The 13,006-nt window shown below is 39.5% G+C and overlaps 1 protein-coding gene across 1 annotated transcript in view; it reads left to right on the plus strand.

Annotated features, from left to right (window-relative positions):
- The window catches only part of KIT (KIT proto-oncogene receptor tyrosine kinase), a 122,887-nt gene that overhangs the window by 93,609 nt on the left and 16,272 nt on the right, over positions 1–13,006 (plus strand). The window contains exons 5-9 of the mRNA XM_026846979.1: positions 2,122–2,281; positions 5,080–5,269; positions 5,743–5,858; positions 11,122–11,236; positions 12,408–12,601. Of these exons, the coding sequence (XP_026702780.1) occupies positions 2,122–2,281; positions 5,080–5,269; positions 5,743–5,858; positions 11,122–11,236; positions 12,408–12,601 (775 nt within the window). The remainder of the gene's footprint in view (positions 1–2,121; positions 2,282–5,079; positions 5,270–5,742; positions 5,859–11,121; positions 11,237–12,407; positions 12,602–13,006) is intronic.

The raw sequence follows: 13,006 nt of genomic DNA on the forward strand, positions 1-13,006 counted from the left end.
AGTTCTGAAAAATGAACCAGTGAACTGGCTTCTGTCTGTAGTGATAGATGAAGTTACTGCCTGGCATCACTGAATTAAATTATTGGCAGGCTAAGTGCTCCAGGAGAGTTAGTTACAGGCAGCACAGCTATTCTTCAGATGAGGGGCAGAGAGATCCCCTCCCCTGGTCAGTGTTCTGCCAGCTCTGCCTTTGAAATGAGCAGCAGGCTCTGGGATTTTTAAGGCCACTTCTTGGTCTTCTGGGTATACCTTGAAATTTAAATTAATTAAAAACGCTTGTGAAGACCTCGTAGTAACTCCTGCCATGTATGTTCCCATGCTAATTGGATGGTCTTTTGATGCTAGTGGCAGTGACCAGAATATGTAATTCACAGGCCATGTGTGTATGGAATAAAATGCTTCTGTGATGCTGTGATGTTTGGATAAATCACATCTCCTCAGGCAGATAGCGCACAGGAGTCCCATTCCCTGAGGCTGGCCATAGCATGCTTAGCTAATCCGACAGCTCTGGCAAAGCTGTTCTTGCTAAGTGCTTGCTGCTCCAGAAATCCTGCCTCGCAGCTCTGAAGACTGAGGAGGTCTAAGTGACATGAAGGCAGTGTGGGACATGCAGATGGGGCTTTTGGTCCTGTGCCAAGGTCAACTGCAAGTCCTTCATCTGAGAAACTTCATTTCTTCTCTCGTTTCCTCTCCCTTTTCTTTGTTAGAGTGTGGAGAAATTAGGGCCTTCCCTTAAGTTTTTGTGCTTTACCACTTTTCAGTTCATGAGTAAAAGCCACGAGGAAAATATTTTTGACCAAATAAGTTTGACCTTTCTGTCCTTTCTGATAGATAGCAGGAGATGCTATCTTTTAAATACTGACGGTTAAATTAAATTTTGTACGGATATACAATACATAAAATCACGTTTAAATAGATGCAGAATTACATTTTGTCCTCAATAGGTGAGAGGAAAAAACCCCAAAACCTCAGTCCTTGCATAACTGAAGTTATCACCACTTTTGAAAATTAGATGACTTGTTATAAGCAAGCAGATCCATACAAAACAAACTTCTATTTGTGATTATTACATCTCAAGATGAATCAAAATTGTGTTGAGAAGATTAGATTTATCTAGAAGCTCTTGGAACCTTCAAGAAGTGAAATTATTCTACTAGAAAATCATAACAAGTACAGGCCTGCATTTGGATTAATCAATGTGAATTTAACAGTCTTTCCAACCACACCAAGCGTTCTCACAGAAACTGAAGTCAATACCTCAAAGCATTTATTTTTCTATGCATACATAGGCATAGAGTCATGATATACTTAGTGCTTTGAAAAGAGAATGAAGTTTCCAATTGCCTTTAAGATTAATAAATCTAGATTGCTATAGACCAGGAATAAGAGCAGGTACCAGAGGAAGGATGCTGTGTAAAACCTGCTGCCAGCAGGTCTCTCTGCAGTATGTCTGCAATTAGGACTTGCCATGGACTTGGGGCATAGAGCAACCCAGTTCAAAATGAAGTTCCAGCACCTTAAATTTTCTCTTGTCATTCACATTCAAGCACTTTTACAATAGCTTCAGCTTCTGGGCATTAGGAAAGTCAAGACTTGGTGATCATTTTGTATCAAGCCCTACAACTGGAAACGTTAGTGCAAATAAAACCTTCTGTTGGTTCCTCACCTTTATCAGCATTAAAAATTTATCCAGAGTGAGCTGAGTTTGACCTTGGGCACAACACCCTTTTCTTCATATGATTGAAACATTTGAAGAAATTAGTTTCAGCTTTGTGACTAGGTCTGGTCTCTCCCATTTGGTGCTCTCGGGGCAGGTAAACCGACAGACAGACACACACACACATGCTCTCTTGCTTTACAGCGAAGCTTGAGGAGAATAAAAATAAAGAATAAGAGGATGGGATAGGACTTAGGAGAGGACATTATCTCCCAAAGACAGCTGATCACACACTTGTTTTGCATGGAGAGATTCTAGTGACAGGTTTCTCGTCCTGGGTTATTATTCCGGTTTAAAGCAATGAATATTAATATAGCAAAGTTATAATTACTTCTATTTTTAATTTATCTAGGAAAGATGCTGCATACACAGTGTTTTAGATGTTAATTGTTTTTTACCAACAGATTGTTACAAGCAAAAGCAGAAATTTGGGTGATTATGGATATGAAAGGAAATTAACATTGAACATCCGTTCAGTGGGAGTTAATGATTCTGGAGAATTCACATGCCAAGCAGAAAACCCTTTTGGAAAAACCAATGCCACAGTAACCTTGAAAGCACTAGGTAAATAGTTCTCATAGAAATCTTAACATTTCTAAGAGCGGGAGGTGGAAAGTGAGAACACAGGAGAGCCTTCCTTTCCATCTCTCTCCTTTTCCCCAAACCTCAGTGAGTGAGGCTGCTTTATTAAAAGGTTATTGCTGACTGGTACCATATGGGATAGCTCAGGAAGTGTTGTGGTGTGTATGACTACTTTAATTTCTATACCCCTTTGCACGTTATTAGAATGTGATACTAGAACAACCACCTAACAATGTTTCCATCTCTTTGGTTTGTCTCATCCTTTCTGGTTTAATTTTAAATTTAATCCAGTCTTAATGAAGCAAGTAATTTACCTTTGCCTGGTACTATCCCTACACTTAAGTAATTTGGCAGCACAAGCACAAAGCGTATCTTTAATACCTGCCTTCCAAGCACAGGAAATTTTGCTGATAGTGGTATGTCTATGTTTTTTACATAGACACTATATATGTACCTCTATTTAAAATAATGCTGTAAGGAACATTGAAGTGTGCATAGACAGCATGAAATTGTTCCAGAGCTCATCATCCAGCACTTCCACAGGTTTTGAATCGTGTCCCTTAACAGTGAGTGAACTGCCTCCCTCCTCTTGTTTAATAACAGACTTGCTTAGAGTCTCCTATATATTAACTTGGGTGACACACAGTGCCTTTTGAACTTTAAAGCTGCTGAAACCTGCTAATTTGATAAATGAAGCACATGTTGATGTAGTTAATAAGATAATTCTGAAGAAGTTTGTGTAGTTGGCTACAACTGTTTCAGTTCTTTACTGTTCAAGGGTGTAGTAACTGAGGAAAGTGTAGCCTTGGATCCTCTTTCCTTTTCAAATCTTGTTTTCTGTTGCACAGATACTCCTGCAGCATTGCTTATTTTTCTTTCCCTGGGAACTTAAAGGAAGTGTTTGACATATGCAGGTCAGATTTTCAGCAGAGTGGCAGAGGTTTGAGTGCCCTTAACCTTGCTCCACCATTCAAGAGAGTAGAGCTCATAACACCCTCCTTTTTTTATAGGAGAGACTAAATTCATATGTAAAAGAGTGAATCATTGTGAAGTATGAAAGAAAATCTTTTCCCCAAGGAAAACAATATGAAAGCTTTTATTATAAGAGGAGGGAAGTTCTTAACTACAGAAATTCTTAGGACTACTACATATGCAAATGTGGCTTTAAAAAGGATTGACTTTGGAAGGTCTGGGGACTAAAATAAAGCACGGCGTTATGAAAAATAGACAATAAAATAACAAGCTTGTATTTAGTAAAGTGCAAAGTTTGTATTTAATAAAAAATGCTAGAGAAAAGCTGAAATCTTTCCGAGATACTTTTTTCTCCTCATCCTCTCAAATTTGACTTAAAATAAATTCTGTCTCCTGCATGCCTTTCACCATTCATTGTCAAACTGACTGTATTTTCCTGAACTGTGCCAGCTCCCAGGGTCCTGGGAAGTGGTGCATGGCATGTACTGGAGAGATCCTGGTATTATATCAGATCCCAAATCAATGTGGCTTTAATGTTAGCCAAAAGTTTACAAGAAAAAAAAGGGAATTTTTTGTAAATTTCCTAACTACTTTTTTTAAACAGTTTATCTAACTGTAAACAGTTTCTAGAACTGCAGTTCAGGGACTGATAGCAGAATCATAAAATTTTATTTGCAGGTTCTTGGGTCTGATTTTGAATCTAGGCTGCATAGGAGTTCCTGTGTTTATACAGAAAATAGAAAAAAGCTCTGCAAAGGAACTAAGAATCTTCAGTTTCCAGATTTAAAACCATTTTCTCTTTCTAATGATGGAGAGCATTTTAGTGTACCTGCCTGCTGTGAGTTTACTTCATCCTTTCTTTTCCAAAGCATCTGTCAAGTGCTCTGGCAGCTCCATATGCTTTCACCAAGCCCCACTGGCTCTGGTTTTCCCAAGCTCAGGTGCCCAGCTGGCCACAGCAGTTTGATTACTATAAAGTGGGAAGAAGCAGAGATCTGAGATTGACTTTTGGTCTAAATTCAAGCTCTCTCAGTAAATGTGTTTCCTTGTAATTGCAATCTGCCTGTCAAACTGATAATTCCCATATGAATTTGTGTAATAGGACTGAAAAATTTGTCTTTTCAAAGTGAATAATCCTGAAGCTGATGAGTTTATTAATGAAATTAAAACCACTGCGGTAAAGATACTGCTCCACATGATATTTTGGAAAGGAACTGCACAATGATAAATGCAGTCTGCCAAATAAGAGATTAAGACCCATCAGTAGATGAACAGAAATGCCATAGTTTAAGACAGTTCGTATCCAGGCATGTGGACTTAGCACATTTTTCTCTAATTACAGTTTTTAATGGCTTCATTTGTAATGTCGTTCTTAATTACACTTGACAAAGAAACCTTAAATACTCTAGTATATTGTCATAAATGATCAATATATCTTGCTTTCTTCATAGTGTTTCTTTTGTACCATCCAGTTAGTGACTCTGATTTTTAGAAAAATATAAATACTTGAGTATAATCAAACATGTGCTTGCATTTTTCCAAAAGCAAATTGGGGGTATTTATCACCAGAAGATGGGATTATTTCTGTTAAGGCACTTAAGGCTGCTTTAAGTCCTGTGCCTCATTGCTATATATAGTTAGTGGCCTTGGTTTTGGCAGGTGAGAGCTCAAGTTCTGCTTTGTAGATGAGGTTTCCTGTTTCACAGTTGGATGTTTGATCACTGATCTTGTAGTAGTCGTAACTGTGGTTAGAGTACTGACAGTGTTCTAAATGGTTCTGAAATTACTTCTCTTCTTATGGCCATCAGCTAAAGGATTTGTCCGTTTGTTTGCAACAATGAATACCACAATAGATATAAATGCAGGACAGAATGGAAATTTAACAGTTGAATATGAGGCATATCCAAAACCGAAGGAAGAAGTCTGGATGTACATGAATGAAACATTACAGAATTCATCGGACCATTATGTCAAGTTCAAGACTGTGGGCAATAACAGGTAACATAAATGACTGTAAGTGCTATTGATTTTACTCTCTGGAACTAGAGTCTGCTCTGAAAGAGGAAAATGGAGATGGTGAGAAAATTGTGATTATAAAAGACCTTGTAGGACATGTAGTTTACCACAGTAACGTGGTAATTAGTTGCTGGCTGGGATTAAACCACGACACATGTGTGGCCTGGGTTATGTATCTGGGTTCCCTGCTTGGTGAGAAAAGGAGCAGGTGGTGGTGTGTGCTCAGCGTCTGAGCCTGGTGCTGAGCTGTCACTTGGGCACACATCTGGATGTTAGAAGTGGCAAAACCTTGGGACGCTGTAGTGCAAGGGCGGTCGTAATGCAAGATAAAAGTGTCTGTATGGACAATGTGTGCAGAAGAAGACTGCATGCTAGTAAGTCACTCATCTTCCATGTAGCAATTGCCTGTTCACTGCAAGTTGCAAGCATCAGTAATGCTTAATTTTTCTTTACAGTTATACAAGTGAACTTCACCTTACCCGATTAAAAGGAACAGAAGGAGGCATTTACACATTTTTTGTGTCCAATTCTGATGCCAGCTCCTCTGTAACATTTAATGTCTATGTGAAAAGTAAGTAAAGTGAACAGTTTGAAATATTTCATTATCACAGTCATTGTATTTTATACAACATAATGTATGCACAAGATGTCACAGTATCATTCAGCATATGAGAGGCTTTCTGAAATGAAGCACATGCTGGAAAACTATTTAAAAGTCAAGATACAAAAGTACAGAGTACTTACACAAATCGACCTACTATCCAGTGTGACCTTACATTCTAGTGAACATATTCCAGAGGTTACCAGATAGGTGCTTTATCCAGGAAAAAACTGTAGCACCTGGAAACACAATCTCAAAAATAACCGTGTATCATAAACCTGTGATAATTTAAGGTGGAGCAGGATATACAGAGTTATAATTTGTATTTTTGGCAGCCAAGTTAAGCTATTAACTGTCTTTAATTTGTTTGAGTTGGATGTAGAGTTTGAAAGTTTGTCGGGAGAATTATTCACTTGTGCCTTTGGCATCTAAATACTTCTGTATTATAATATAGATCACCATTGTTTTAGAGAAATTTGCATAACTTTACAAACACTTGTGCAGTTCTCTTTGGGACATGCTTGTTAAAAAAGAGCAGTTACAAAGTTCTTCAAGACAAAAGATAAACTTCAAAATGAATTCAATGAAACCTTCAGGAAATCCTGTCCTTAGAAGAACCATCCTATTAGAGAATTTCATACTCTCAGCAGACAAATATTGGCAGCTACTAAAGGCCATACTTAAGGAAAATTAAACCAGGAGGGAACTGCTGGCAAACTGGAGAAACTAAGGTGTGGTAGATAATGATGCCTTCAAGCCCAGCAGGAGGAACTGTATAGAAAATGAGTAAATGCTGCAAATACAGTTATTATGTGTTGCTGCTCTGTTTTAGCAGCAGTGTGTCCTTTTCCAGGCATAGGTTTATGCAGAGGACTGTTGAGACAAATGCACAAAATCCTAGATACTAATTCCTGAATTCTCATTTACCACTGAAGTTCAACATTTGTAGTGTCACTATTACAAATGCCATACTATGGGTCTAGCAATGTCATCTTGGGTTCCTTTCAGAACATGGCATTTTTCCCTTCATCAGTGAATGCTGTCATTTGTATTCTTGTGTCTTTTTTGTTTCCTAGCTGTGATTTCTGAGGTGAAGCCGCTGGCGACCTCAGATGTCCTTTGTGGATGAGTGTGGTTTACTGTCACGAGGGATAATTCTACTATTTTACAGATGAGCAGAGCAAATTGTTGAGCCAGAAGTTTAATTTCTGGGAAACAATGGAAGAAATTGCAGGTTGCCAGTGGAACTGTCAGTTCACATGAGTGTCAGTTCACTGGATGATGTTTTCTGACTTGCAGCATCATATGTGTGCTTGGAGTGAGGGGCTGTTCATGGTCCTCCCAGCTCTCCCAGGCTCTGCAGGCTGCTTGGGAGCAGTCTAGGCAGAAGAACTAAAAAGAAAAAAAAAATCAACACAATTTTGTGACCATCAGGTGTCAGTTCTTGGTGCAGAGCTCCATGTTGCCACTTCTGAGAAACACGCTCCATGATAAAAGCTGAAAAACCTTGTGGATCGTGGTTGGGAAACCAGACTAGGAAGAGCATGGTGAAGCAGGATGACCAAGGCAAGAGGGAGCATAGACAGTTTAGTTATTAATGGCTTGTGTATACAACCAGTAGTGTTCAAGTCTTCTTTCCTCTTGCTTCCACTAGTGGTCTTGTAAGTAATAAAATCAGTCTTGGGGTGCAGTGAGGGCATTTAAGCAGTCTCATAGAGCTCGTGTTACCATGCACATTGTTGGCCCTGGGTTGACTGCAGCCATTGCCCAAGCATGACACACTTGACTCAGAAAAACGTTTCTTTTGGTATTTTGACTAAGCTCCTGAAAATATATTTTTGTTTGGAAAAGAGGAGATGAAATGGATTGATCCTTCTAGGGGTTTGTTTTTAAGACAAATAACCTGTTTTCAATGGCTTGTAAAATGCTCATCATTTAGGTATGAAACACAAACTGCATGACAACATACCATATTATTTGACATAGCAGAGTAACTGCCAAAGGTGAGTCAAATGTGGGTGGGTCAGATCCTGATCTAATGGTGTGTCCTGACCTGACATTGTTGTCAGCAGGGATTTTGCATAAATTGCTGGGATGTAGCTCGTGATGTTTACACGTCTGGCTTGGGCAAGTAATCAGCAGAAAGTAATCAAACAGGCAAAACAGGATTCATAATCAGGAGAATGTCTTCACATAAACAAAAATCAGTGCTGAAGCATTTGCTGAAAGGCTTCATGTACAGAAGATCCAGTGCAGAAATACTTGCCTTGGATTTAAACATTTAGCAATTGCATATGCTAATCTGAAACAATACTAAATTGCTTTAAAAAAAAAAAAGTAGTAATTCATAATAAATGTGACATAATGTAAGTAAAGAAGGAGCTCTGAAATTAGGAGCCAAAAGGAAAATTACAACTTGACAAGCAGCATGCTGAACTGAGTTACAATTAAGAAATTGTAGAAATCTCCAGAGTGGCAAGGTACGGTGCGTATCGCAATTAGTAGAGGAATCTTTTAAGTAGTACCTGAGTTTAGTGCAAAATAATTTCTGGGCTTAATTATAGTCAACAAAATACTATCTGTGCAGTTGGGGCTCATGCTGCAAAGAGAAAACTGGTCACAGTATTATAGATCACATGAAGCCAAGCTCAGTGGTTTTCCTGTCACTAGACTATGCAGTGAACAAATGAGGAGTCACTGTGATGTTATGAAAAGATTTGTTCCAGTCCAGAAAACATAGCTTCAGGAGGAGGTCCCTCTCTCTTTGACTGCAATAACAGACAGTACCTATTAAGTGTTACTTTATAGACATATACTTTGTTAACAATGAAGAAAAGGAAATTGGTAATAGAAAGCAATTAAATGCACATTATTATACAGAGTGTTGAATTAAAATAGGACTGACCTCTTATAAATCATCTTTGATATATTCAGAATCAACATTAATAAAAGCTGAAAAGCTGTTAATAAATGTAGTGAAATTAGAAGTTTTAAGACATCTGATGACTGATTATGGAAGGCAATATGCAATATCCCAAGCAGTGTAATGAAACATTAAATATTTAAAGGGTTAAAGCCAAAACAGCAAGCAAAGTCATTAAGAGCCTGTCTGATAACAGGGATAATTAGACAGTGAAAGTTATAAAATCTAGCACAGTAAAATCTCTTAAAAAGAAGATGCTCAGTGACAACTTGGCATCTGTTTGCAAAATCCATTCCGTCTTTCCTCCAGCATCCCTTGGAGCACCTAGGCTGGTGGGTTAGGAAGATGCTCTGGGTGCTAGAAAGGGGTGCAGGTGCTGAGACATGTGGGCGGTCTGAGCTGGCAAACAAGGTCCAGGGGCCCAGGGCCCAGGCACGGCAGTATCAGCCACCTCAGTCCCCAGGCACGGCAGTATCAGCCACCTCAGTCCCCACCACATCAAAGCACTTCATCAGGCATATCGCTGGTGGAGCTGCTCTGGGGTCAGCTCTGCTTCTCGTGGCCCCAGGGCGGGACCACTCTGCCCGGGCTGCTGGATGTGTGTTAACCCTGTGCAGCCTGTTGTCACCCTCCGTTGCTGCAGGGTGGACTCATGGCCATGTGGACAGCTTTTATTGCACGAGGTTTTTACTAACGTGGACATTTTTGTTTCATCACTCAAAGTCAGAAGATGGTAGATGCAACCCAACTCTGGCACCATATTTTTTCTGGGGCTTAATGTTCATATTCCTCTTACATTTGACTTTTCATTTCTCTCATTTCTTGAGTTACACTGTGTTGTAATGTAGCCTAAAAAATTGCAGATACCTAAAATTGCACAAGGGTGGTAGATTAGTGAATTACAATTTTGCAATCCAACCATTTTGATACGAGTTTTGAAATGTGAGTTACGTGTATTCCATGAACACTGAGGCTGGGTGAGATGCTGTGTGCTCTCAAAAAGTTCCTCACCAAATGAGTAATGCTGAAAACCCATCTCAACATTTTGCAACAATGTTTGGTTCTTGGTCGTTTGCATAAAACACAACATGCGGATTTAGAAATGAAAGAACATTTGGTTCTTGTAGCGTGAGTCATGAGGAGATGCTATGTGATTGAGAATATACGTGTGCTTTATTGCCTCTAATTTAATCAGCAAGTAGAATATTCATTAAAAACTAACACCGTGCAGTCTTTGTACGTGGATTTTATCTGAAATAAGTCTGCATTTTCCTACTGTAGTCTATGTAGCTTCACTACTTTCTAGAATATTAGAAGTTCATCTTACATTTCTGTAAAGTATTAACTGATAATAAACTCTTAACTTGTACCTGTCAGGTGAGTGGCATCATTGCAGTATAGCGTGGTTTTTCCATTAACTTCTTTTTGGGTGATTTTGCAAGGAAGCTAAGGTAGTTGTGGGAAATAAGGCATCTAATTCAAGTTTCACCAAGAAAACCATGTTGCTGTGTTGGTGGTACCCTTGTTTGAAGCCTGTGATATTGCACTTATGACTGTAAAGTCTGTCTGATTGCTCTGGTTTCCTGCCGTACCTGAAACAGTAGCTCCTTGAACCAACTGCAGAACATGGCAGGAGGCATCGGCTGGCTGAATTGCTTTCTAAACTACCAAAGCAATCACAAATTATCATTTGGAAAGCTAATACATTCAGCCAAATACTAACTTCTTCTATGTGCAGGGTTTCAGAGAGTCAGGCAGTCAGGCGTTTCAGTAGCAGTATCAGAGAGAGACATACATCCTTTGCAGGGATGGGGAGGTCTGCACTGGTTCCCTTGCACTGTAGTTCCTTTTCTGGCTGCGGTGGTAATATTTAATACACAAGGCAGATGTAAGAGGGATGTGGTTTGACAGATTTAGTATGCTTGTAACTGTGAAGAAACTGTCCTTTTTAGAGGCAACATAAAGTCACGCTGTGCAGGAATGGGAACTGCAGTGTTGTTCCAAGCACACACTTCTTTGGGTTGTCTAAGCTTTGCTGGTTTAGGATCTTCCATCAGACCAAATACTTGGTGAAGATAAGGTATTCTTCTGAAATCCAGCCCAAGCGTACAGTGTAAGAACTGATATTTTCAGAGATGGTCAGTGCTAGTAGGACACCATTTCAGACCCTGAGGCCCTTGAACATGCAAAGCTCTGTTCACCTGAGGAGTTCCACAGACGATGATGCACATAAATTGCTGGAGTGAAGAGCAAGTGGCATGCAAATTCTGTGTTCCCCTAATGTGTGACTCTCGTTTTTGTTTATTGCAGCAAAACCAGAGATTCTCACTCTGGATATACTTAGCAATGGTATTCTCCAATGTGTAGCAGCTGGATTCCCAGCCCCTACCATATACTGGTATTTTTGCCCAGGAACTGAGCAGAGGTGAGTTAACCAGTGTCTCCAAAGGTTATTCTAGATACAATACACCCAATTTATAATTAAAAATTAAGGACATAAAATGACTTGGTAATAGTTATTTTCAAGTGTTGCATCACTGTTTTCGTAATTTTTGGCATTGCATTACTTGTAGTCGTTTGAGGGAAGGCAGGGGTATGTTTCATTATTCCCCTTTGCATTCCATCCTTGAAAGGGGAATAACCAGCATTTTCTGCTGCAGAAAAGTAAAAGCCAGACTTTCTCTCTGCTGCAGGCTAGTTCAGGTTTGTATCAATTTGCCCCCAGATGACACACGTTCTGTATGCAATTTCACAGAGTGACAGTTGCAGAATCACTTGTGAATATGGCTGTTATCTTTTGTTTTATTGTGTAATGATATAATTTTTCAAGACATGAAGTAATTACATTTCTCTTCACATGAAGCATATGACAAGTAAACAAGTCCAGAGTTGTTATGAATAAAACCTGATGTCTAGTTACCGTGTTTCTAAAACAATTGTAGAATTTCACTGTGAAGTGAGCATCTGTGGAGCATGTTTAAAGGTTTTGGTTGACTTCCACCATGGTGGTACTAGCCAGTCATGGGTCCCCCACCTGCATAATTTGTTTTATGCCTCAAACAATTATTTCCTTAATTTTTTTTTTAATAGCCTTTTTTTTTTTAATCTTAAGTGTGTGCTCATGTAGTAAATATGTGACATATGAAGGGGAGGCAGCATCTTGAGAGAACATAACTCTATTTTCTGGCTGCATATAAGCTTGATGGTGTTGTATGTACATCATGGATTTTTTTGTTAGGGAAAGTTTTCAAGAGTAGTTAATAGACTACAGCTGCTCAATGCTGAAGTGGTACAAAACCCATAAGGAGCTTACAGACCCGTAGGTATCTCTAGCCAAAAGCAAATGCGAAGACCGCATGGTGTCCTTTTGGGTCAGGCTTGGTGTATGTATCCATTTCCCCCATTACACTGAAGACAGTGAGATATTGTGAGTAGGCTAAGTTTTGAGGATAGGATCTTTAGATGAACCCCTTTGTAGAGCAGTGTTGTTTAGTTATTTGATGGTCTGGCAGTGATTATCTGCCTCAACAGCAGGATCTGTCATCCATTCCAGGTAGCAATCCATGGCAGGTAACTGTCAGTATTGTTTCTCCCAGGTGTTTTGATTCACCAACAATATCCCCCATGGATGTCAAAATCAGTTACACAAATTCATCAGTGCCGTCATTTGAACGAATCCTGGTTGAAAGCACCATTAACGCCAGCATGTTCAGGAGCACCGGCACCGTGTGCTGCGAGGCTTCCAGCAATGGGGACAGGAGCTCTGCTTTCTTCAACTTTGCTATTAAAGGTAATGGCTGGAGTGAATGAGACCATAAAACGTGGGTGCCGTTTAGCTCTTTCTGCAAGAGGATTTTAAGTGGTTTACCTTTGCCATAAGAAAGTTTACAGTACTGTGGCTGAGCATATAACGCTACTTGTTCTGCCTGTCAAAGCATTGCTTTAATTTTTCAATGAGTATTACGGTATTGTCTCTTTATGGCTCTAGATCTGCAGTGGATAGCTGGTTTTCTTCTGTCTGTGCAGCAGAGGGACAAACCACCTACAGCATTACACTGGCTTCCCCCCCCCTTTTCTTTTCCTGTTGTATGTTTTGACTATTTAGGCCATCATTTTCAAGGAAAGACTGCATTTTTTTTGCTTTTACAATGTCTCAGGAAAAATGCAGTCCTGAACTTGCCTGGAGCCTAAGGGC

The sequence above is a fragment of the Athene cunicularia genome (genome assembly GCF_003259725.1).
Source record: "Athene cunicularia isolate RWA chromosome 4 unlocalized genomic scaffold, athCun1 chr4_part1, whole genome shotgun sequence".
NCBI lineage: Eukaryota > Metazoa > Chordata > Aves > Strigiformes > Strigidae > Athene > Athene cunicularia.